Source organism: Heptranchias perlo, chromosome 18, assembly GCF_035084215.1.
Source record: "Heptranchias perlo isolate sHepPer1 chromosome 18, sHepPer1.hap1, whole genome shotgun sequence".
Classification (NCBI taxonomy): domain Eukaryota; kingdom Metazoa; phylum Chordata; class Chondrichthyes; order Hexanchiformes; family Hexanchidae; genus Heptranchias; species Heptranchias perlo.
The window spans coordinates 1,130,702-1,156,693 of NC_090342.1; the positions used below are offsets into that span (position 1 = coordinate 1,130,702).

Sequence of the window (25,992 nt, forward strand, 5' to 3'; positions counted from 1 at the left end):
TCTCCTTAATAATAGACTCCAAAATTTTACCCACCACAGATGTTAAGCTAACTGGCCTATAATTTCCAGCCTTCTGCCTACTACCCTTTTTAAATAACGGTGTTACATTAGCAGTTTTCCAATCTGCCGGGACCTCTCCTGAGTCCAGGGAATTTTGGAAAACTATCACCAAAGCATCCACAATCCCTACTGCCACTTCCCTCAAGACCCTAGGATGGAAGCCATCAGGTCCAGGGGATTTATCCGCCTTGAGTCCCATTATTTTACTGAGTACCATCTCTTGAGTGATTTTAATCGTATTTAGCTCCTCCCCCCGAGAGTCCCCTGTTTGTCCAGTGTTGGGATATTCTTAGTGTCCTCTACTGTAAAGACTGAAACAAAATATTTGTTCAGCATTTTTGCCATCTCCATGTTTCCCACCATTAATTTCCCGGTCTCATCCTCTAAGGGACCTATGTTTGCCTTAGCCACCCTTTTTCTTTTTATATAACTATAGAAACTCTTGCTATCTGTTTTTATATTTTTTGCTAATTTCTTTTCATAATCTAACTTCCCTTTCTTAATCAATCCTTTAGTTACTTTTTGCTGTCTTTTGAAGAATTCCCAATCTTCTATCCTCCCACTAAGTTTGGCTACCTTATATGTCCTTGTTTTTAGTCGGATACTATCCTTGATTTCTTTACTTAGCCACGGATGGCTGTCATTTCTTTTACACCCTTTTTTCCTCAGTGGAATATATTTATTTTGAAAGTTGTAAAATAACTCCCTAAATGAACACCACTGCTCATGTACCGTCTTACCCTTTAATCTATTTTCCCAGTCCACTTTAATCAATTCCGCTCTCATACCATCATAGTCTCCTTTATTCAAGCTCAGTACGCTTGTTTGAGAATCAACCTTCTCACCCTCTAATTGGATATGGAATTCAACCATGTTGTGATCGCTCGTTCCAAGGGGATCCTTAACTAGGACATTATTAATTAATCCTGACTCATTACACAGGACCAGGTCCAAGGTTGCCTGCCCCCTTGTAGGATCAGTTACATACTGCTCAAGAAATCCATCCCTGATGCACTCAATGAACTCGTCCTCAAGGCTGCTCTGCCCAATTTGATTTGTCCAGTTAATATGATAATTAAAATCCCCCATAATTATGGCTGTTCCCTTATTACATGCCCCGACTATCTCCTGATTAATACTTCTTCCAGCAGAGTTGCAACTATTAGGAGGCCTATATACTACGCCCACTAATGTTTTTTTTCCCTTATTATTCCTTATCTCCACCCAAACTGTTTCATTATCTTGATGCTTTGTCCCAATATCATTTCTCTGTATTACAGTGATTCCTTCCTTTATTAACATAGCCACCCCACCTCCCCTTCCTTCCTGCCTGTCCTTCCTGATTGTTAAATACCCTGGCATATTTAATTCCCAGTCGTTGTCACCCTGCAGCCATGTTTCTGTAATGGCCACAAGATCATACCCATATGTAGTTATTTGTGCCGTTAACTCGTCCATTTTATTACGAATGCTACGTGCATTCAGATAAAGAACTTTCAAATCTGTTTTGTGACGCTTAGTTCCTGCTTTTTCCTTTTTTAACACTTTACCTATTACTCCATACCTTCTGTCCCTTCCTGTTACGCTTTCCTCTCTCTCCCTGCTCAGGTTCCCAACCCCCTGCCACTTTAGTTTAAACCCTCCCCAACAGCACTAGCAAACACTCCTCCTAGGACAGCGGTCCCGGCCCTGCCCAGGTGCAGACCGTCCGGTTTGTACTGGTCCCACCTCCCCCAGAACCGTTTCCAGTGTCCCAGGAATTTGAATCCCTCCCCCTTGCACCATTCCTCTAGCCACGTATTCATTTGAAATATCCTCCTATTTCTACTCTGACTAGCACGTGGCACTGGCAGCAATCCTGAGATTACTACCTTGGTCCAATGGTCTATATCCTTAACCAATGAGATTTAAGGACAGAGAAAGAAACACAGAATGACAGAAGGAAATATGGTGAATTGGAGACAAATCAGATGCAGAAAGAAATGAGAAGGAGTAAAAATGTGATAGAAAAGTAAGAAAATATTAAAATTTTACATTTTAAAAACTTCTAGGAACAATTCACTACCTGTAGGAATGAGACTCCAGTTTCAACTGTTCCCTTTCTGAGCCGGAGAGGTTGACTCATGTCAGGACCATAAATCACGTCATCAGGGTCCTTGTGACATGAAATACCAGCCCTATATATCTGCAGAGAGATTCATTCATATTTATGGCACAAACCATCCAGCAATTTGTGGCGATTTGCAACTCACAGCGTATCTCTTCCTCGCCACAAATCACTGAGTTTTTTTAAAAAACGCACTAACAGTGGACACCACAAACTCACCATTATTTTCCCAGCAATTTCTGGACCAGAGATGCCAAGTTTCCACCATTTGGAAACGAAGGAACCAACTTGCTGCCTGATGTGGATCAGCCACAACTGAAACGGGAATCAGGCCGTTTCTACAATGAGCGGCTGATCCACAACCCAGCTTTTATACCTGGCCGGCAAGTTCAAAATCTACTGTAAACGTTTTCACCAGAAACAGTGACCAAGGAATGTAACTTTGGTATCGGGAGCCCAACACATTCACAACAGGGACTGGCATAGCCGCAGAGTCTCAGGGACTGGCCGAGGGAATTGGATGAATACTTGAAAGGGAAAAACTTTCCGGGCTACAGGGAAAGAGCAGGGGAGTGGGCCTAATTGGATAGCTCGTACAAAGAGCTAGCACAGTCACGATGGGCTGAACGGCCTCCTTCTGTGCTGTATCATTCTATGATTCTACAACAGTCCCAGGTACAGAGACTGACAGGCACAACAGATATAGCATTGGCAGAGACAGAGACCGATACAGGCAGAGACTGACACATAAGAAATCAATATCCTTCCTATAGTGTGCAGCTCAAACTCACATCTTGTTGTTACATCGAGTTACATCAAAACTACAGCACAGAAACAGCCCAACTGGTCTATCCCGGTGTTTATGCTCTACACGAGCCTTCTCCCTCCCTACTTCATCTCTCCCTATCAGCATATCCTTCTATCCTTTCTCCCTCATGTGTTTATCTAGTTTCCCCTTAAATGCATCCATATTATTCGCCTCAGCTACTCCTTGTGGGAGCGAGTTCCACATTCTCACCACTCTCTGGGTAAAGTTTCTCCTGAATTCCCTATGGATTTATTAGCGACTATTTTATATTGATTACCTCTAGTTTTGGTCTCCCCCACTTGTCCTGTACAAGTTTAACATAACTTTTGTTTTTTTAAATTCTATCCCTCTAGAAATGAACCCTAGTGCTTGATTTGCATTTTTTATGGCCTTATTAACCTGTGTCACTACTTTTAGTGATGTGTATCTGTACCCCCAGATCCCTCTGCTCCTCTATCCCGTTTAGACTATTATCCAAACAGTAAGTGGCCTCCTTATTCTTCCTACTAAAATGCACCACCTCACATTCACTGACATTGAGTTCCATCACCCCCTACCCCACCCCCCCCCAATCTGATTTTCATCTGCTGCTCACAAGGAAGATCAGCTGAAAGCAAAAGAAAATTATTCCCTTAAAGAAAAATGAGAAAAAAAGTGAGGTTTTCATTGACGACACCAGCTCCCAATGAAACGAGCTGCATCAGAGATGTTTCTGACCCAGATATGGATAACAGGCTATTTAAAGTACTGCGGTGGGACCAAAGGGCATTTCACTTCTTTGCCTTTTCCTCCTCCTGCCCCTGAAAACATTCACAAACTATCTGCAAAGCAGTACCCTAATTGTGCCTAATAAATCTCAAGATAGCTAACATACAGATGAGAACGCTAAGGACAGCACTGCAGTTTGACAAACAAAAACTCATTCTGAACATCACCTAGTGAAAACTAGTTTAACACCATACTGGCACATCCATTAACAAAGCCTTGCTGTGCTAATACCTGGCGACTGTCCTACATAAAGCTCCAATGGGATTATTGGTAAGAATTCTCAAAGTAATAGTGTTAGAGGATCAGTTTCCTACAATATTGTACAACAGAGGTCAAGAATCCATGCACTGAATAGAACATTATCTTCTGTGACAGAAAGCTGGTGGGCACGGGCTCTTGTGCTCTTATTTTATCCTTTTACTAGAGATACAAAATAAACAGTGAGGACACCCACTCGATGTATTCCAGCTCATTCACCAGAAGGCCCTGCAACCTCCTATCACAACATCAGTTTCTTAAATGGTTCCAGGGTTTGCTCCCCACTCCCCGACCCAGGTACCATTCCACGTCTTTCGGATGAGACGTTAAACCGAGGCCCTGTCTGCCCTTTGAAGTGGACGAAAAGGGTCCCATGGCACTATTGGAAGGTCAAGGGAGTTCTCCCCTGGTTTCCTAGTCATAATATCTCAAACAGATTATCGGATAATGATCACATTGTTGTTTGTGGGATGTGGCTTTGTGGAAATTGGTCCCTGTGTCTCCTACATTACAACAATGACTACACTTCAAAATTACTTCATTGGCTGTGAAGCGGTTTGTGATGTCCTGAGGTTGTGAAAGGCACTATATAAATGCAAGTCTTCTCTTCTTTCTTGGACACTGTGGCCCATGTCCTACTGTAATAACTTGCATTTATCCAGCACCTTTAACGTAGAAAAATGTCCTGAGAAATGTAATCCGACAAAAACGGATGCTGAGCCAAAGGAGATATTGGGAGAGGTGACCAACAGCTTGGCCAAACAGATGGGTTTTAAGAAAGGTCTTAAAGAAGGAGAGTGAGGTGGAAGATATGTACGGTACTCGCGTATTGATAACACGAGATGGCCACCCGATGGGAGTTGGCACATTGTAGCAATTACACTCCAAGGTCTCTTGTATTACTTTGAAGAAAGATGCTAGAGGATCTTGGAAATAAAACAACTAGTTACTGTTCCACCCAGACAACTGTGGAGAGGCGGGGAGGTTTAGGGAGGGAATTCCAGAGCATAAAGCTTAGACGACAGAAGGCATGGCCGCCAACGGTGGGGCGAAGGGAACAGGGAATGCGGAATGTACAAGAGGCCAGAGTTGGAGGGACGCAGGATTCTAAGAGGTTGTGAGGTTGGAGGAGGTTCCATGATAAAAGGTTCAACTGCTTTCCTTCTGGTGTCTCTGGTATAGTGGTCACTGCCTTTTCTATACCATTTGCTCCCTTACAAACCTCTAGGAGGTCACCTCTCAGTTGCTTCCTCTCAAGGCTGAAAAGCCTGGGTTATTCCACTCTTTCCCCACAACTCAGTCCTCTGACTTCAAGATCCATCCTTAAGACAGGTCCAAGTAAGAGATAGTCCGACTAATATGTCACAAAGAGGCAGGAGTCAGACTGTCAACAGAATTCAAATTTTCATGTTGCCATCTCTCAACTTTGACCTTTGGGTAATTTCCAGCTTCAACCAGCCTGACTTAAAACAACTTCTGATGTCATTACACTGGGAGTTTCCAATTTTTTTCTAAGTTTGTGATTTAACACTAATTCATTCTAGACACCAGTCTACACAGAAGGAAACAGGCCTCCCAACTGCTCTGCTATTTACACACCCACTGTTTCTTTAATGGCTTCTTGTTTGTCTATTCTCCTCTCCCACCCCTTTGCTTCTGGTTGTATTAATATGTCTGTCTGCCTCTTATTTGTCAGTTCTGAAGATAGACCCACCCTGGTTGACTTTCTCTACAGACACTGACTGGCCTGCTGAATGTTTCCAGCATTTTTGGATTTTGTTTCAGATTTCAAACAACTCAGTATTTTGCTTATTACACAAAAAAATTGGACACTGATAACACCCACCCCAATGTATCATTTCTCACCTCATCGTAGCCAGTCACGTTCTGCCCCAATCAATGGAGTCACATTCTCCTGGTCACCCCGTCACGTCAATTCCCGCCCATCATGCCCCGCGCGCCCCGATAAAGTAGCACTTAATAGGCTTGTGAGCAAAATTAAAGCCCATGGGATTAAAGGGACAGTGGCAGCCTGGATACAAAATTGACTAAGGGACAGAAAGCAGAGGTGAACGGTTGTTTTTCAGACTGGAGGGAAGTATACAGTGGTGTTCCCCAGGGGTCAGTATTAGGACCACTGCTCTTTGATATATATTAATGACCTGGACTTGGGTTTAGAGGGTATAATTTCAAAGTTTGCAGATGACACGAAACTCGGAAATGTAGTAAACAATGTGGAGGATAGTAACAGACTTCAGGAGGACAGAGACTGACTGGTGAAACGGGCAGATGAAATTTAACAGAAGGGTGAAGTGATACATTTTGGTGGGAAGAATGAGGAGAGGCAATATAAACTAAATGGTACAATTTTAAAGGGGGTGCAGGAACAGAGACACCTGGGGGTGTATGTACACAAATCTTTGAAGGTGGCAGGACAAGTTGAGAAGGCTGTTAAAAAAGCATATGGGATCCTGGGCTTTATAAATAGAGGCATAGAGTACAAAAGCAAGGAAGTCATGCTAAACCTTTATAAAACACTGGTTAGGCCTCAGCTGGAGCATTGTGTTCAATTCTGGGCACCACACTTTAGGAAGGATGTCAAGGCCTTAGAGAGGGTACAGAAAAGATTTACTAGAATGGTTCCAGGGATGAGGGACTTCAGTTACGTGGAGAGACTGGAGAAACTGGGGTAGTTGTTCTTAGAGCTGAGAAGGTAAAGGGGAGATTTGATAGAGGTGCTCAAAATCATGAGTGCACAAATGAGTTAAAAACTGTTTCCAGTGGCAGAAGGGTCAGTAACCAGAGGACACAGATTTAAGGAGATGAGGAATCATTTTTTTAAAAACTCAGCAAGTTGTTATGATCTAGAATGCACTGCCTGAAAGGGCAGTGGAAGCAGATTCAATAATAACTTTCAAAAGGGAATTGGATAAATACTTGAAAAGGAAACAATTTGCAGGGCTATGGGACTAATTGGTCCCGGCAGATTGGAAAACTGCTAATGCAACACCGTTATTTAAAAAGGGTAGTAGGCAGAAGGCTGGAAATTATAGGCCAGTTAGCTTAACATCTGTGGTGGGTAAAATTTTGGAGTCTATTATTAAGGAGACAGTAACGGAACATTTAGATAAGCATAATTTAATAGGACAAAGCCAGCATGGCTTTATGAAGGGGAAGTCATGTCTGACAAATTTGCTTGAGTTCTTCGAGGATATAACGTATAGGGTGGATAAAGGGGAACCAGTGGACATAGTGTATTTAGACTTCCAGAAGGCATTCGACAAGGTGCCACATAAAAGATTATTACTTAAGATAAAAAATCACGGGATTGGGGGTAATATTCTGGCATGGGTGGAGGATTGGTTATCGAACAGGAAGCAGAGAGTTGGGATAAATGGTTCATTTTCGGACTGGCAACCAGTAACCAGTGGTGTTCCACAGGGGTCGGTGCTGGGTCCCCAACTCTTTACAATCTATATTAACGATTTGGAGGAGGGGACCGAGTGCAACATATCAAAATTTGCAGATGATACAAAGATGGGAGGGAAAGTAGAGAGTGAGGAGGACATAAAAAACCTGCAAGGGGATATAGACAGGCTGGGTGAGTGGGCGGAGATTTGGCAGATGCAATATAATATTGGAAAATGTGAGGTTATGCACTTTGGCAGGAAAAATCAGAGAGCAAGTTATTTTCTTAATGGCGAGAGACTGGAAAGTACTGCAGTACAAAGGGATCTGGGGGTCCTAGTGCAAGAAAATCAAAAAGTTGGTATGCAGGTGCAGCAGGTGATCAAGAAAGCCAACGGAATGTTGGCTTTTATTGCTAGGGGGATAGAATATAAAAACAAGGAGGTATTGCTGCAGTTATATAAGGTATTGGTGAGACCGCACCTGGAATACTGCATACAGTTTTGGTCTCCATACTTAAGAAAAGACATACTTGCTCTCGAGGCAGTACAAAGAAGGTTCACTCGGTTAATCCCGGGGATGAGGGGGCGGACATATGAGGAGAGGTTGAGTAGATTGGGACTCTACTCATTGGAGTTCAGAAGAATGAGAGGCGATCTTATTGAAACATATAAGATTGTGAAGGGTCTTGATCGGGTGGATGCAGTAAGGATGTTCCCAAAGATGGGTGAAACTAGAACTAGGGGGCATAATCTTAGAATAAGGGGCTGCTCTTTCAAAACTGAGATGAGGAGAAACTTCTTCACTCAGAGGGTGGTAGGTCTGTGGAATTTGCTGCCCCAGGAAGCTGTGGAAGCTATATCATTAGATAAATTTAAAACAGAAATAGACAGTTTCCTAGAAGTAAAGGGAATTAGGGGTTATGGGGAGCGGGCAGGAAATTGGACATGAAGCTGAGTTCGGATCGGTCAATGCCCTGTGGGTGGCGGAGAGGGCCCAGGGGCTATGTGGCCGGGTCCTGCTCCGACTTCTTGTGTTCTTTAGATTTGTGGTTGGGATCAGATCAGCCATGATCTTATTGAATGGCGGAGCAGGCTCGAGGGGCCGATTGGCCTACTCCTGCTCCAATTTCTTATGTTCTTATGTTCTTATGTTCTTTCAAAGAGCTGGCACAGGCACGATGGGCCGAATGGCCTCCTCCTGTGCTGTATGATACTCTGCAAGTGTGTAAGTGCCTGCAAGAGCTGCACCCAGAACACTAACCAACATCTTTTAGCAGCTTATGGCTGTGCTCAGCATATCCAGCAATTTCTTACATTACTGCAGATTGGGGCTGCCGTCACTCAGCGTCCACTTTCAGAGAGAGAAACAAACTCTCGTGACTGATACACTTTTCCCACAACTCTACTTAAAAGGGTACATTCTGAGAAAGGCAGCAACTGTTGCAAGCAGGAAGTTACTACTTCAACCACATTGTCTTTTACAACCTTTTCAGGAAGAGAATAGTTGAGAAATTCTACCAGTAAACTCAGAGGTGCTGAGTAGGAAGCCAAGTATTTCACTAATTCCCAACATACTTACATTTACATTGGAGGGAGGATTCAGAAAGACCAGGGCCCAAAGAGCAGAGGGTGTGTACTGACAGGTGGGTCAGAGCAGGGTGTGGGAAGGATTTGTAAGTGAGACGAGATTTTGAATTGAATACTGGACTGGGAGCCAGCAGTGGTTGGCGAGAACAGGAACGATGGTGTGGGGTGGGGGGAGGCAGAGAGGAAGTCAGTCTGGGATAGGATACTGGTGGGAGAGCTGTCCTTACCCGGTCTGGGCCTATACGTGACTCCAGTCCCACACCAACGTTGTTGAATCGCAACTGCCCCCTGAAGTGACCCAGCAAGCCCCTCAGTTGTGTCAAACTGGTAGTGGTTGAAGAGGGACGACCGCCACCTACGCAGGGCAACAATTGCCAGCCTTGCCAGCGATGCCCACATTCCAAGAATGAATTAAAAATATGCAAGGAGTTCGGAACGCAGCGAGGGGCTTTTCGGGAAGGGATTAAGGTGTGATCAGGGCGAGGGTTTCTGAGTGTTGGAGTGCAGCAAGAGTGGGTAATGTTGTGAAGGTGGGGTTTGAAGCTCAGAATGAGCCACACACACCAGTGTCGGCTTCTACAGAACATGCTGTCGGCAACTTTCATCCTCTCAGTTACAGGAAAATCGCAGCTCCCCACTCAGTGGGAACTTTCAAACCTCAATTACACAACTGGAATGTCAAATGTTTTCTGCGTTCTGTTTGAAAACAGAATGTACTGAGTCACAGTCCAGCTTTTCTCCATTTAAGGTTAGAATGGTATGGACATTGTTACTGTAAAAATAATAAAAACTGTCAGTACTACATTCCCCCCCCACCCCCCCCAAAATGTAATTGTGCGCATGTGACACGCGTGCGACCGCACATGCACGCGTGTATCTTTTGACATCGCCATAGATGCTGCTCTGTGATTGACCCGAACAATATGTTTAAGAGACTCGGTGTGCAGCGATCCCACTTACGATGTGGCAGTGATTTCACCAGTGGCTCTATTGCACAGGCTGGCAGTTTGAAGCCTTCAAACTGTTTATATTTACAGGATGAAAAGATTCCGGGTCAGGTCTTCGGGGCTTTGGGTTTCTGCTCTATGCACAGAGCTGTTTATACATTACTCAATCTACACTGGCAACTTCATGGGCTCAGAGCTTTGACACCAGGGCCTAGCATTCCAACCTAGAAGCTAATGTGGTTAATCCATCCATGACTATTGTGTAGTTTCCATTTTCCTGTGTATTAAAAGGTAGGAGGAAGGGACTGACCCACCTGTGCAACAGGCTCCTGCTTCACTTTAAAAGTATGAACAAAGCACAGCTTGTCCCAGTGGTGCTGGGACCCATGGTGGGAGAGAGGACCATGCGCTACTATCCCAGCTACAAAAAGGGTGCTTGGAAAGAGAGGAACAGAAAGATGACAAAAAGGTCCATACCTGAAACATTGCCCATAATTTGCTGTGGCGGGGCAGCTAATGGAGTCTGCCGTTAATTAGACTTGCCCTCGCACGTTTAGGTTTTTCACTGTTTTGCATGGCAAGTTGCTGAAAGTGTGAGGTGATAACGGGACAGCGAGGGACACAGGGCAAGCAACTGGGTATCTCCTTAACTAATCAGATTAAAGGATTGAGAAATACAGCGCAAGGACTGAGAAGGAAGTGTCAATTGGAGTGAGTGAATTCAATGTCAAATCAGGTGCAGAAAAGAGAAATAGAGAGGGGGAAAGAAAGAAAGATTGGATTTAAAGGGAGGGAAAGAGACGAAGCAAAAGTTAAAAAAAAAATTAAAATTTGACATTTTTAAAATCTCCAATAATTAAAAGCTGATGGAATGAGACTCCACACTTTAAGAGTTAATTCTCAGTGCCACAGTTTGATTGGCAGTAATTATCACATCGTTAAAAGGGTTCTTAGACTGAAATGGACAAAACTTAACTTTCGAGTTTAGTTCATATCTACTGCGAAAATACAGCAACTTCACGCCGTTCAATGGTGAGGCAGACAGCGAGGTGGCATTTTCACAAAGCTAATGGCACAGCAACTTCTGGATTTTTGCTTTTACTTGGGTATCTGCCCCTCGCCTGAAGTTGTTGTGGCATTTACACCGAAATAGCTGCCAGCACCATTAGCCTCAACATTATTTTTGACAGCAAATTTTGGCCCAGTAACTCCTGTTCTCTCCACAGTCACTGCCTGACCTGCTGAGAATTTCTAGCAGTTTAATGTGGTATTAAAGTGTAACCATTCTGTATTTTAGAAAGTATTAAATCCTGTACAGAACCCAAATACAATGGTTCCTCCTGCATTGGGGGCTGGGAACAAATGGGATGCTTTAACCAGTATATTTCAGCAGCAGGACTGATCATGGCAGATTATGAAATTTTGTAATTCCTAAAATGGGACACAAAGCTCAAGTTCTCAATTATAATCTGGATTTTTTTTTAAAAAGATGGTGCATAAAGATTGAATTGTATCTCTGGCTTCTACATAATTACTTTGCCTTTTCTATTTATGTCTGACAACTTTAAGAACTGACAGTGAAAAGAACAGAGGCATTAATGATGTGCATGATTAACTACAATTTTACATTCAAATATTAACTGTCCATAACGAATTGAGCCCAAAACTACTACAAGTCTGTGCAAAATGTTATTTTTAAATGGATTAGATCATGCCAAGTTATTCATTTGTAAATAAATGCAACTGCTTTGTACAGATGTGGCTAATTTCCCCACTCTCTAACCCAGGGGGCACTGGACAGTGATCAGGAGCAGGAACCCTGGCTTATTTCCCCTCCCTAAGCAGACTGCAGTGCCTCTAACGCCCTGCCTGAGATCAGCTAGCACAGCACAGAGTGGATTGAGCATGGGTCCCTGCTGGTCTGCACAGCTCAGTTGCTCACTGGATAAACTCAACGACCCACCAAGAAGATTACTGCGATGGTTAAATATTAAGTGGCTAATCTTTAAAGTTTAACTCAGTAAGTCCTGAAGATCTCACTAGGAATCCTAACTCACTTCACATTAAACTTGATGACCTGGTACAGGGATCCCCCTCACCAATTTTAAAAAACTTGGCTGATGTATTCTCTGTGGAAAAGTGAACATTAGTTTAGAGAAAAGCACATTCCAGTTACCCTCCCTTTAACCCTTTCCAGTTCTCCAAGTCTTTCAGCAAGTCCCATAGTAAAGAAACCAGATACTGTGCTGCCCAGTTTGGTCTCTGAGTCCTTCTTGGATTTAGGGGGCACAATCCTCCTCTTTGGGCCAGCGGGGCAGGACGGGGGTGGAGGAGAGGGAAGTGAAGCGGGCCGAGACACGGACCCCAGTCACCCCTCCCCCCTGGCATTTACATGCGGCCAGGTTGATTTTTGTGGGGTGGGGGGGTGGGAGCAGTGGTAGGATTGGGGTAATCATCACACTCACACTCACACTCACACTCACACTCACACTCACACTCACACTCACACTCACACTCACACTCACACTCACACTCACACTCACACTCACACTCACACTCACACTCACACTCACACTCACACTCACACTCACACTCACACTCACACTCACACTCACACTCACACTCACACTCACACTCACACTCACACTCACACTCACACTCACACTCACACTGGACCAATCCCCACACACGATCCAAATTGGATCATGCAAACTGCCCTCTATGGTCCTGTCATCTCGCCAGCTAATAAACACAAAGAACAACTTCACTGCTGATCCAACAAGGTGTGAACACAGCCGCAGGAATTACGGGGGGACATTAGGAATGTCTCCTGAAAGCCTGGTTTTAGAAAGTCACGACTTACCCTCATCCATCAGAGCTGTTACATTCGCTCAGAATTCAAATAAACAGTGGGCACAACCTGCCTTTCACAAACTGCTTCACTCTCCAGGCCTCACTGAGGTGAATTTACAATCAGCTGCTGTTAACCCAGTCTAAATAGACCTTTACAAATGTGCTTAAAATGTTGATTTTACTCTAAAGAAATTCACGAAAGCTTGTCAGTAATTTATCCAAGGCTGCATTTGGTACCCAGTTTACACTGCCAGGCTCAAATCCCAACTCTCCAGTTCACGAGGGCTCGACACACAAAACACAGCCTCCTCCCTCAGTGCTTAGAACAGAGAGCAATAAAGTCTGCACTCTGAACACTTCAATTAATTCTGGCTTTAAAGAGTCCAGTAGCTCCCAGGAACACCCTGAGCACTTTGTAAATCCCGGTTATGTGGTGCTAAACCCAAGGGATGGGAGATTGCCTTAATGTGGGGCGGGGGGTGGGGGGGATTCCATATATCTTCCTTCGGCGGTCAGTCCGACCCCATCCCCAGATTTATACTATAACTTCAGCATAGCTGAGGTGGAAACCAGAGCCCAGTGACACTAGACTGGCAAACAGTCTAAATAAACAAAACTAATAATCAAAAATACTCATTTGTAAGCCAAATAAATGGATGAACCGCAGAATGTTCATCATGGAATCATAGAAAGTTACAGCATAGAAGGGAGCCATTCGGCCCATCGTGTCCGTGCCGGCCTAAAAAGAGCTCTCCAGCTTAATCCCACTTTCCAGGGTCCGTAGCCCTGTAGGTTACGGCATTTCAAGTGCATACCCAGGTATTTTTTTTTGAATGAGTTGAGGGTTTCTGCCTCCAACACCCTTTCAGGCAGTGAGCTCCAGACCTCCATCACCCTCAGTGAAAATATTTCTCCTCAGCTCCCCTCTAATCCTTCTACCAATGACTTTAAATCTATGCCCCTTGATCACTGACCCCTCTGCTAATGGAAATAGAGTAGATAGGAAGGACCTATCTGGGTCCCTCAATTTTATACACTTCAATTAAATCTCCCCTCAGCCTCCTTTGTTCCAAAGAAAACAACCCCAGCCTATCCAATCTTTCATCATAGCTAAAATTCTCCAGTCCTGGCAACTTCCTCGTAAATCTCCTCTGAACCTTGTCTAATGCAATCACATCTTTCCTGTAATGTGGTGACCAGAACTGTACACAGTACTCAAGCTGTGGCCTAACCAGTGTTTTATACAGTTCCAGCATAACATCCCTGCTCTTATATTCTTTGCCTCAGCTAATAAAAGGAAAGTATCCCGTATGCCTTTTTAACCACCTTATCTACCTGTCCTGCTACCTTCAGGGTTCTGTGGACATGCACTCCAAGGTCCCTCTGTTCCTCTACACCTCTCAGTATCCTCCCATTTATTGTGTATTCTCTTGCCTTGTTTGCCCTCCCCAAATGCATTACCTCACACTTCTCCGGATTGAATTCCATTTGCCACTTTTCTGCCCACCTGACCAGTCCATTGATATCTTCCTGCAGTCCACAGCTTTCCTCCTCACTATCAACCACACGGCCAATTATTGTATCATCTGCTCACTTGTTGATCAAGCCCCCCACAATCAAGTCCAAATCATTAATAAATACCACAAGCAAGGGACCCAATACTGAGCCTTGTGGGACCCCACTGGAAACAGCCTTCCAGTCACAAAAACACCCATCGACCATTACCCTTTGCTTCCTGCCACTGAGCCAACTTTGGATCCAATTTGCCACTTTCCCTTGGATCCCATGGGCTTTTACTTTTTTGACCAGTCTGCCGTGTGGGACCTTGTAAAAGCCTTGCTAAAATCCATGTAGACGACATCAAACACGCTACCCTCATCGACCCTCCTTGTTTACCTGCTCAAAAAATTCAATCAAGTTAGTCACACACGACCTTCCCTTAACAATGATGTGGAGATGCCGGTGATGGACTGGGGTTGACAATTGTAAACAATTTTACACCAAGTTATAGTCCAGCAATTTTATTTTAAATTCACAAGCTTTCGGAGACTTCCTCCTTCCTCAGGTAAATGTTTACCTGAGGAAGGAGGAAGTCTCCGAAAGCTTGTGAATTTAAAATAAAATTGCTGGACTATAACTTGGTGTTGTAAAATTGTTTACAATTCCCTTAACAAATCCATGCTGAGTGTCCTTGATTACTCCGTGCCTCTCTAAATGACAATTTATGCTGTCCCTCAGGATCAATTCCAATAATTTGCCCATCACCACGGTTAGACTGACTGGCCTATAATTACTCGGTCTCTCTCTTTCTCCCTTTTTAAACAACGGTACAACATTAGCAGTTCTCCAATCCTCTGGCACCACACCTAGAAACAGAAAACGGAGCAGGAGTAGGCCATTCGGCCCTTCAAGCCTGCTCCGCCATTCAAGATGATCATGGCTGAGCCTCTATCTCAATACCATATTCCTGCTCTCTCTCCCCATACCCCTTGATGCCTTGTGTCTAATTTCTCATCTCTTTTTTAAAAATTTGTTCATGGTATGTGGGTGTCACTGGCCAGGCCAGCATTTATTGCCCATCCCTAATTGCCCTCGAGAAGGTGGTGGTGAGCCGCCTTCTTGAACCGCTGCACTGTGTGGTGAAGGTTCTCCCACAGTGCTGTTAGGAAGTTCCAGGATTTTGACCCAACAACAATGAAGGAACGGCAATATATTTCCAAGTCTGGATGGTGTGAGACTTGGAGGGGAACGTGCAGGTGGTGTTGTTCCAATGTGCCTGCTGCCTTTGCCCTTCTAGGTGGTAGAGGTTGTGGGTTTGGGAGGTACTGTCAAAGAAGCCTTGGCAAGTTGCTGCAGTGCATCCTGTGGATGGTACACACTGCAGCCACAGTGCGCCGGTGAAGGGAGTGAATGTTTAGGGTGGTGGATGGGGTGCCAATCAAGCGGGCTGCTTTGTCCTGGATGGTGTCGAGCTTCTTGGGTGTTGTTGGAGCTGCACTCATCCAGGCAAGTGGAGAGTATTCCATCACACTCCTGACTTGTGCCTTGTAGATGGTGGAAAGTTTTTGGGGAGTCAGGAGGTGAGTCACTCGCTGCAGAATACCCAGCCTCTGACCTGCTCTTGCAGCCACAGTATTTATGTGGCTGGTCCAGTTAAGTTTCTGGTCAATGGTGACACCCAGGATGTTGATGGTGGGGCATTCGGCGATGGTAATGCCGTTGAATGTCAAGGGGAGGTGGTTAGACTCTCTCGTTGGAGATGGTCATTGCCTGGCACGAGCCCATGGAGTCCAGGGTGCCTTGGCACTTTGGATACAAAACTGGCTTAGTGGCAGAAGGCAGAGGGTGATGGTCGAAGGTTGTTTTTGTGACTGGAAGCCTGTGGCCAGTGGGGTACCACAGGGATCTGTGCTGGGGCCCTTGCTGTTTGTGGTCTACATTAATGACTTGGATATGAATGTAAAAGGTATGATCAGTAAGTTCGCTGATGATACAAAAATTGGTAGGGTGGTAAATAGCGAGGAGGATAGCCTCAGTCTGCAGGACGATATAGATGGGTTGGTCAGATGGGCGGAACAGTGGCAAATGGAATTTAACCCGGAAAAGTGCGAGGTGATGCACTTTGGAGGGACTAACAAGGCAAGGGAATACACAATGAATGGGAGGACCCTAGGCAAGACAGAGGGTCAGAGGGATCTTGGTGTGCAAGTTCACAGATCCCTGAAGGCGGCGGAACAGGTAGATAAGGTGGCAAAGAAGGCATATGGAATACTTGCCTTTATTAGCCGAGGCATAGAATATAAGAGCAAGAAGGTTATGATGGAGCTGTATAAAACACTGGTTAGGCCACAGCTGGAGTACTGTGTGGAGTTCTGGTCGCCGCACTACAGGAAGGATGTGATCGCTTTGGAGAGGGTGCAGAGGAGATTCACCAGGATGTTACCAGGGCTGGAGCGCTTCAGCTATGAAGAGAGACTGGGAAGATTGGGTTTGTTTTCCTTGGAGCAGAGGAGGCTGAGGGGGGACATGATTGAGGTGTACAAAATTATGAGGGGCACAGATAGGATGGATACTAAGGAGCTTTTTCCCTTCGTTGAGGGTTCTATAACAAGGGGACATAGATTCAAGGTAAAAGGCGGGAGGTTTAGAGGGGATTTGAGAAAGAACTTTTTCACCCAGAGGGTGGTTGGAGTCTGGAACTCACTGCCTGAGGGGATTGTGGAGGCAGGAACCCTCAACATTCAAGAAGCATTTGGATGAGCACTTGAAATGCCATAGCATACAAGGCTACGGACCAAATGCTGGAATATGGGATTAGATTAGACTGGGCTTGATGGCCGGCGCGGACACGATGGGCCGAAGGGCCTCTATCCGTGCTGTATAACTCTATGACTCTACGACTGTTACTTGCCACTTATGAGCCCAAGCCTGGATGTTGTCCAGGTCTTGCTGCATGCAGGCTTAGACTGCTTCATTATCAGAAGGGTTGCGAATGGAACTGAACACTGCAATCAGCGAACATCCCATTTCTGACCTTATGATGGAGGGAAGGTCATTGATGAAGCAAGTGAAGATTGTTGGGCCTAGGACACTGCCCTGAGGAACTCCTGCAGCAATTTCCTGGGGCTGAGATGATTGGCCTCCAACAACCACTACCATCTTCCTTTGTGCTAGGTTTGACTCCAGCCACTGGAGAGTTTTCCCCCCCCGATTCCCAGCAACTTCAATTTTACTAGGGCTCCTTGGTGCCACACTTGGTCAAATGCTGCCTTGATGTCAAGGGCAGTCACTCTCACTTCTGGAATTCAGCTCTTTTGTCCATGTCTCAGTCCTAAATGTCCTACCCCGTATCCTGAGATTGTGACCCCTCGTTCTGGACCCCCCCAGCCAGAGGAAACATCCTGCCTGCATCCAGTCTGTCTAGCCCTGTCAGAATTTTATATGTTTCAATGAGATCCCCTCTCATTCTTCTAAACTCAAGTGAATACAAACCTAGTCGACCTAATCTCTCCTATGACAGTCCCACCATCCCAGGGAATCACTCTGGTGAACATTTTGCTGCATTCCCTCTATGGCAACTATATCCTTTCTTAGGTAAGGAGACCAAAACTGCACATAATACTCCAGGTGTGGTCTCACCAAGGCCCTGTATAACTGCAGTAAGACATCCTTGCTCCTGTACTCAAATCCTCTTGCATTGAAGGCCAACATACCATTTGCCTTCCTAACTGCTTGCTGCACCTGCATGTTTGCTGTCAGTGACTGGTGTACAAGGACACCCAGGTCCCTTTGTACATCAACATTTCCCAATCTATCACCATTTAAAGACTACTCTGCCTTTGTTTTTCCTTCCGCAGTGGATAACTTCACATTTATCCACATTATACTGCATCTGCCATGTATTTGCCCACTCACTCAACTTGTCTAAAATTGCCTTGAAGCCTCTTTGCATCCTCCTCACAGCTCATGATCCCACCTAGTTTTGTGTCATCAGCAAACTTGAAAATATTACATTTGGTTCCCTCATCCAAATCATTGATATATATTGTGAATAGCTGGGGCCCAAGCACTGATCCCTGCGGTACCCCACTAGTCACTGCCTGCCACCCCGAAAAAGACCCATTTATTCCTACTCTCTGTTTCCTGTCTGTTAACCAATTTTCAATCCATGCCAGTATATTCCCCCCCAATCCCATGTGCTTTAATTTTGCACACTAACCTCTTATGTGGGACTTTATCAAAGGCCTTCTGAAAATCCAAATAAACCACATCCACTGGTTCTCCCTTTTCTATTCTACCAGTTACATCCTCAATAAACTCCCATAGGTTTGTCAAACATGATTTCCCTTTCATAAATCCATGTTGTCTTTGTCTAATCCCATTGATATTTTCTAAACATCCTGTTATCACATCCTTTATAATAGACTAGCATTTTCCCTACAACTGATGTTAGGCTAACCGGCCTGTAGTTCCTTGTTTTCTCTCTCCCTCCTTTTTTAAATAGTGGGGTTACATTTGCCATCCTCCAATCTGCAGGAACTGTTCGAGTCTATACAATTTTGGAAGATGACAACTAATAGGAATATAGGAACAGACGTAGGCTCTCGAGCCTGCTCCGCCATTTGATAAGATCATGGCTGATCTGTGATCTAACTCCATATACCTGCCTTTGGCCCATATCCCTTAATACCTTTGGTTGCCAAAAAGCTATCTATCTCAGATTTAAATTTAGCAATTGAGATAGTATCAATTGCCGTTTGCAGAAGAGTTCCAAACTTCTACCACCCTTTGTGTGTAGAAATGTTTTCTAATCTCACTCCTGAAAGGTCTGGCTCTAATTTTTAGACTGTGCCCCCTACTCCTAAAATCCCCAACCAGCGGAAATAGTTTCTCTCTATCCACCCTATCCTTTCCCCTTACTATCTTATAAACTTCAATCAGATCACCCCTTAACCTTCAAAACTCTAGAGAATACAACCCCAATTTGTGTAATCTCTCCTTGTAACTTAACCCTTGAAGTCCAGGTATCATTCTAGTAAACCTACGCTGCACTCCCTCCAAGGCCAATATGTCCTTCCAAAGGTGCGGTCTAACCAGGGTTTTGTATAGCTGCAGCATAACTTCTGCCCCCTTGTACTCTAGTCCTCTAGATATAAAGGCCAGCATTCCATTAGCCTTTTGATTATTTTCTGCACCTGTTCATTACACTTCAATGATCTATGTAACTGAACACCTAAGTCCCTTTTGACATCCACTGTTTTTAACTTTTTACCATTTAGAATGTACCCTGTTCTATCCTTTTTTGATCCAAAGTGGATGACCTCACATTTGCCTACACTGAATTCCATTTGCCACAATTTTGCCCATTCACCTAATCAATATCCCTTTGTAATTTTATGTTTTCATCCACACTGCTTACAATGTCAACAATCTTTGTGTCATCGGCAAACTTAGGTATGAGACTTCCTATGCCTTCAACTAAGTCGTTAATAAATATTGTGAATAATTGAGGCCCCAAGACAGATCCCTGCGGGACTCCACTGGTCACATCCTGCCAATGTGAGTACCTTCCCATTATCCGTACTCTCTGCCGCCTTTCGCTCAGTCAATTTCCAAACCAAGTCCGTACTTTTCCCTCGATTCCATGGTCTTCTCTCTTCGCTAACAGTCTCTTAATGCATCCACTATTTCCATGACTACCTCTTCTCGTACTCTCAGATGCAGATTATCAAGCCCAGGGGATTTATTGGCTCTCAGTCCTATTAATTTCTCCAGCACTATTTTTTTTTAAACTAATACTAATTTCCTTTAATTCCTCCTTCTCACTAGTCTCTTGGTTCCCTAGCATTTCTGGGAACTTATTTGTGTTCTCCTCCATGAAGACAGAACCAAAGTATTTGTTTAATTGCTCTGCCATTTCCCTGTTCCCCATTATAAATTCTCCTGTTTCTGACTGTAAGGGACCTACATTTGCCTACACTAATCTTTTTCTTTTTACATACTTGTAGAAGCTTTCACAGTCCACTTTTATGTAGCTGGGAGGATTGGAAAATGATGGTCAGAGCCTCTGCTATTTCCACTCTTGCTTCTCTTAGCAGCCTGGGATACATTTGATCCGGGCCTGGCGATTTATCAACTTTCAAAGATGCTAAACCCTTTAATACTTCCTCTCTGTTCATCCCATTCAATATTTCACACTCCTCCTCAACTATAATCTCTGCGTCGTCCCCCTCCTTTGTGAAGACAGACGCAAAGTATTCATTAAGAACCATACCCACATCTTCTGCCTCCACACAGAGACCAAAAAGGTAACCTAATAGGCCCTATTCTTTCCTTAGTTATCCTCGTGCTCTTTATGTATTTATAAAACATTTTTGGGTTTTCCTTGATTTTACTTGCCAGTATTTTCTCATGCCCTCTCTTTGCTTTCCTAATTTCCTTTTTAATTTCATCCCTGCATTTTCTATACTCCTCTAGGCTTTCTGTAGTATTGAGCTCTCGGTGTCAGACATAAGCTTCCCTTTTTTGCTTTATCTTACCCTGTATGCTCCTTGTCATCCAGGGGGCTCTAGATTTGGCAGTCCCACCCTTTTTCTTTGTGGGAACATGTTTACTATGGACATTTAATCTCTACAATGGCCAGTTAAGAACACAGTCATTGAGCTTCATGTTACTCAATGCCAACAGCCTTACACTGAACGTTCTAACGCACAAATCCCACTGTAATTAGATTGTGGCAATGTGGCCGGGTATCTTTAAAACAATCAGCAGCTGCTCAAAATACAAATAAGGCAAAGAACAATTCTATTCAGCTGCAACTCCTCGGCCTCGGCCCCCGCCCACTGGAGGAGCCCGGACTCACTGTATAATGGGTGAGGAGTCCATTATAAATGTTACTGTAGTGTTGGACTGCAGATCTCCAGTTTCACAATAGCCTTAGTCTGGGAAGGACCTGGTAACATTTATAACACTAACACTGACTGGTAACAGATGATCGGGGGGGGGGGGCGCGGTGATCTTTTCTTGGAATACTGGTCAGGTGTCAGCTTGGCTCAGTTGGTCACACTCTCACCTCAGAGTCGGAAGGCTGTGTGTTCAAGCCTCGCTCCAGGACATGGGTAACTTATTCCAGGCCCAGGCTTCTGTGTAGTACCGAGGGAGTGCTGCATTGCCAGAGGTGCCGTCGTACAGATGAGATGTTAAATTGTGGGCCTGTCTATCTTTTGGGTAGCTCTGCCAGACCATACTGACCCAATATTCCTCCCTCAACCAAGCCCCAGAACAGACTGGCTGCTCCTTAATCTCATGGCCGTTTGTGGGATCTTGTGCACAAATTGGCTGCCACATCAGCTACATAACAGTGACTGTAATTTAGAAGTAATTCACTAGACTTGAAAGGCTCGAGGACCATGCTATAAAAAGGCAAAGCTCTTTCGTCCCTCTATGCAGAGGTACATACGAATCATTTACTCACTCTGAGGGGACTCTGCTCAGTGCCTCTTCTGGGTGAAGACCCCATACCTGGTCCTTCACCCTCTATCTGTGCCACAAAACAATGATCCACTGGGCTCAGATTAGGAAAGCTAGTCAGTACTGATCCCCCAGGTGATAATTGACATACTGCCCAAGAGTCAGGGTCCATCAATAACAGAAATTACTCCAGAAACACAGGCATCATGGATTTCTACACTTTGGGAGATGATGGTTGGGAACGCGGTCTGTACTTTAAAACAGAGTTGGCAGCTTTTGCCCCTGCATCATTTATACCCATCCTAAAAAGTCATTGTTTTTATAAAGCTTGTGCTAGGTTTTCAGTGAGCGAGACATCTTTTAATGTGCCTGATGGCGTTATTGCTTGTTAATTATGAACAGTGAGATTATTCAAAATTGTTACAGTAAATGTAAACTTGTAAGAATGCTATCTATTCTGTGGAGGGACGGTGGTAACTTCGCATGGCTCTCTCAGGGTCTGATCCTACCCACTGAAACTCCCTCGCAAAATAACAAGACCCCTTTAATAATTAACTTTAGTAACATTTTGTTGTTGAGAAACTAAGACACCTCCTGTTAAATAATTAACTGCCAAACAATTTCTATGCATGAAGTGGCACTAATATATAAGCACTGCAATGGGAATCCAATTAGCTTGTAACCTGCCCAATTATTGGGCCTATCCAGACCTGGTGTAAGAACAGCCATTCTGCATTAAGAGTCCCTTGCTTTTGACAGATGTTGATGTTATATCAGTCTTCCTGATGTGAGTAGCAATCCTATCAAGAATTTTAATTACCTTTACAACTCTGTTTAATGGGCTGAAAAGAAAATTTGAAATAAATTAACTTCATATTGATATCTTAAATGGGTAACTGTTTCTATAACTATAATTATATCAAATAAATATGTAGCTTTATACGACTATATTGACATCTTAAATATTTAAGTGCTTGTATAACTGTGTGGAATGTAAACAGAATCCTCACCAGCAACCTCGAGATCAGGAGCTGATCGGGATCAGGAGTGACATTTCTGTACATGTATCATTGTGATTAACCAGGGGTCTCACTTTTTGAATAAACTGGGTTTCCTCGATGGCCCCAACCTATCTCCTGTATAAGCCAGTCACAGCGGCAAGACTGACCGATAAATTAACATGGCTGTACAACAACTTACATTTCTATAGCACCTTTAATGTAGTAAAATATCCCAAGGCGCTTCGCAGGAGCGTTATCCAACAAAATTTGACACCGAGCCAAAAGCTTGGTCAAAGAGATAGCTTTTAAGGAGGAGAGGTAGAGAGGTTTATGGAGGGAATTCCATAGCTTAGGGCCTAGGCAGCTGAAGGCACGGCCGCCAATGGTGGAGCAATTAAAAATCGGGGATGCGCAAGATACCAGATTTGGAGGAGCTCAGAGATCTCGGAGGGGTGTAGGGCTGGAGGAGGTTAGAGATAGGGAGGGGCGAGGTCATAGAGATTTGAAAACAAGGACGAAAATTTTTAATCCGAGGCATTGCTGGACCAGGAGCCAATGTAGGTCAGTGTGCGCAGGGGTGATGGGTGAATGGGGCTTGGTGTGAGTTAGGAAACGGGCAGAGTTTTGGATGAGCTCAAGTTTAAAGAGAGAGCACAAAGTGGGAGGCCAATCTGAATTATTGTCTGTTCTGGTAAGGAAGACTCCTTGTGACCATTGACTGACCATCAGCTTTAGTTACTCTGCATTTCTCACACCTGGTCAGCTTTCACTTCTCCTGCTGCTATTATAAAAATAGTCCTGTCCAGTTACAGAAGCTTCAATTGCCAAGATAACCACCGACCATCACACAGTCACATGATCACATCCTTTTTGTAAGTTCAGTCCAGGGGCAGTAATCAGTCCAATAACCCCAGTGGCTCTGTTACTGGACTAGAACCCCAGAGGACTCGAGTTCAAATCCCACCAGGACAAATCGTGAAACTAAACCCAATAAGCCTGACAGAAAAACGATCATAAAAACCCAACTGGTTCTCCAAGGTCCTTTGGGGAAGGCAATTGTAAACAATTTTACAACACCAAGTTATAGTCCAACAATTTTATTTTAAAATCCACAAGCTTTCGGAGGCTTCCTCCTTCCTCAGGTGAATGTGGAAATGAAATCCTCGAACCTTTCGCATTTATAAATCACAGAACAGGCTACCATCTTTGGGGAAGGGGTCCCACCGTCCTTGCCCAGTCTGGCCTCCAGTCCCACACTATGTGGTTAACTCAATGCACCCAGGGCCACTGGGGATGGGCGATAAATGCTGCCTCGCCAACATCTCAAGAATAAATAAAGACAACAATGCCACATTTACCAAGGGTTAACATTTAGTGTGTGAATCTGGTACTTACCGTTGGCGTTCTTGCCACAGACCAGGTGCTGGTAGGGCTGGGTGATTCCCCAGAACTCACAGTCGTTGCTCACAGTTTGTTCGATCACTTCCACTGTGACTTTCGGGGTCCCGTTCGAACTTTGCAGGTGGCGGCTGCGGATAACCCGGAGCAGCAGCTCCCTCAGTAAACTCTCCATACCGGCCGCCAGGTAGATGGCGGCGTGTTCGTGGATCCGCGGGGCCACCCCGCTGTCCACCATCCACCTGAAGAACCTGCCGACCGAGAAGGTGAGGCCACACCTGGCCGACTTGCCCTGGCTGAAGCCGCAGCCGGTGCTCATGTTGTAGAGAGAGAGGGCGGCCAGACCGGCGGCGCTGCAGCCCCGGGCCAGGGGCCAGGACAGCACGATCTTCAGGGCGCTCTGCACCTCGGACCGGCTGCACTTGGCGAACCTCAGGCTGAGTCTCTGCGCCTCCCGGGCCACCCGGAGCAGCGGCCGGCTCAGCAGGCAGGAGAGGCGGAGCAGCGAGTCCCGGGGCCACTCTCCCAGCGGCTGCTCCTTGCTCAGGACCCCCTGCAGCTGCTGCAAGCCCCAGGGCAGCTCCTCCAGCTCGGGCAGCCTGCAGTGCAGCCCCGCGCACTCCAGCACGTCCGAGTCCTCGGCCAGCGCAGCCCGCACCGTCCCGCAGCTGCTGTGCCTCCGGTGCATGAGCTCGGCTCCATGGGCAGCGGCGGCCGGAGGGTCGGAGCAGCACAGCGACAGGCTGGACGACCCGACCGAGTCGGCAGTGCCCCCGTAACCAGAGTCCCTGCTCACGTTCTCCAGTGTCCAGCCCATGGATTTAGCCCGCCCGGCCATGGCTGCGCCGCATAGTTTAGCGGGGGACGGCCGGACCCCGGTTATACCGAGCGCCGCCCGGCCCCCGGACCCCGGTTATACCGAGCACAGCCCCCGGACCCCGGACCCCGGTTATACCGAGCACAGCCCCCGGACCCCGGACCCCGGTTATACCGAGCACAGCCCCCGGACCCCGGTTATACCGAGCACAGCCCCCGGACCCCGGACCCCGGTTATACCGAGCACAGCCCCCGGACCCCGGTTATACCGAGCACAGCCCCCGGACCCCAGTTATACCGAGCACAGCCCCCGGACCCCAGTTATACCGAGCACAGCCCCCGGACCCCAGTTATACCGAGCACCGCCCGGCCCCCGGACCCCAGTTATACCGAGCACAGCCGCACAGCCCCCGGACCCCAGTTATACCGAGCACCGCCCGGCCCCCGGACCCCAGTTATACCGAGCACCGCCCGGCCCCCGGACCCCAGTTATACCGAGCACCGCCCGGCCCCCGGACCCCAGTTATACCGAGCGCCGCCGCACGGCCCCGAACTCCAGCTGACTGGCGGGGTTCCGCCCACTATGCAAATTAAGCCTCCCGCTCCCGCCCAATCGCATACAGCCTACCTTCTGATTGGCAGCGGCTGGCCAATGGGAAAGACATTGTGAAGGGGCGTGGTCATGTGTTGGACCACCCCCATCAGCTGGAGTTTGTTAAAGGGGAAGGGCTGATGCAGATAATCTGACAGATGGGGAATTCTGATCCTCCTATAAATATTGTACAGGGGGCGGGGCGCATCCCGCAGCTCCAAACTTCAGAGCCCAAGTTTTCTTTTGGAACTTTCTCCCGACGCAACTTGTATTTCACAATAACCGTGACTAACTTTCCTACAACTAACTTGCTGCTTTCCACCATCTGCTCTTCAATGGAACACACTCAAAGCAAACCTACTAACTTAATGTTTATCCCAGCACGAGACTTACTTGTAATGTTCATTTTGAAAGTTA

At 45.7% G+C, this 25,992-nt stretch overlaps 1 protein-coding gene across 1 annotated transcript in view; it reads right to left on the reverse strand.

Annotated features, from left to right (window-relative positions):
• Window positions 1-25,097, reverse strand: part of btbd11b (BTB (POZ) domain containing 11b) — a 155,590-nt gene extending 130,493 nt beyond the window's left edge. Inside the window, exon 1 of the mRNA XM_067999189.1 lies at window positions 24,165-25,097. Coding sequence (XP_067855290.1) covers window positions 24,165-25,005 — 841 coding nt within the window. The 5' untranslated portion in view covers window positions 25,006-25,097. The remainder of the gene's footprint in view (window positions 1-24,164) is intronic.
• Window positions 25,098-25,992: the final 895 nt, after the last annotated feature.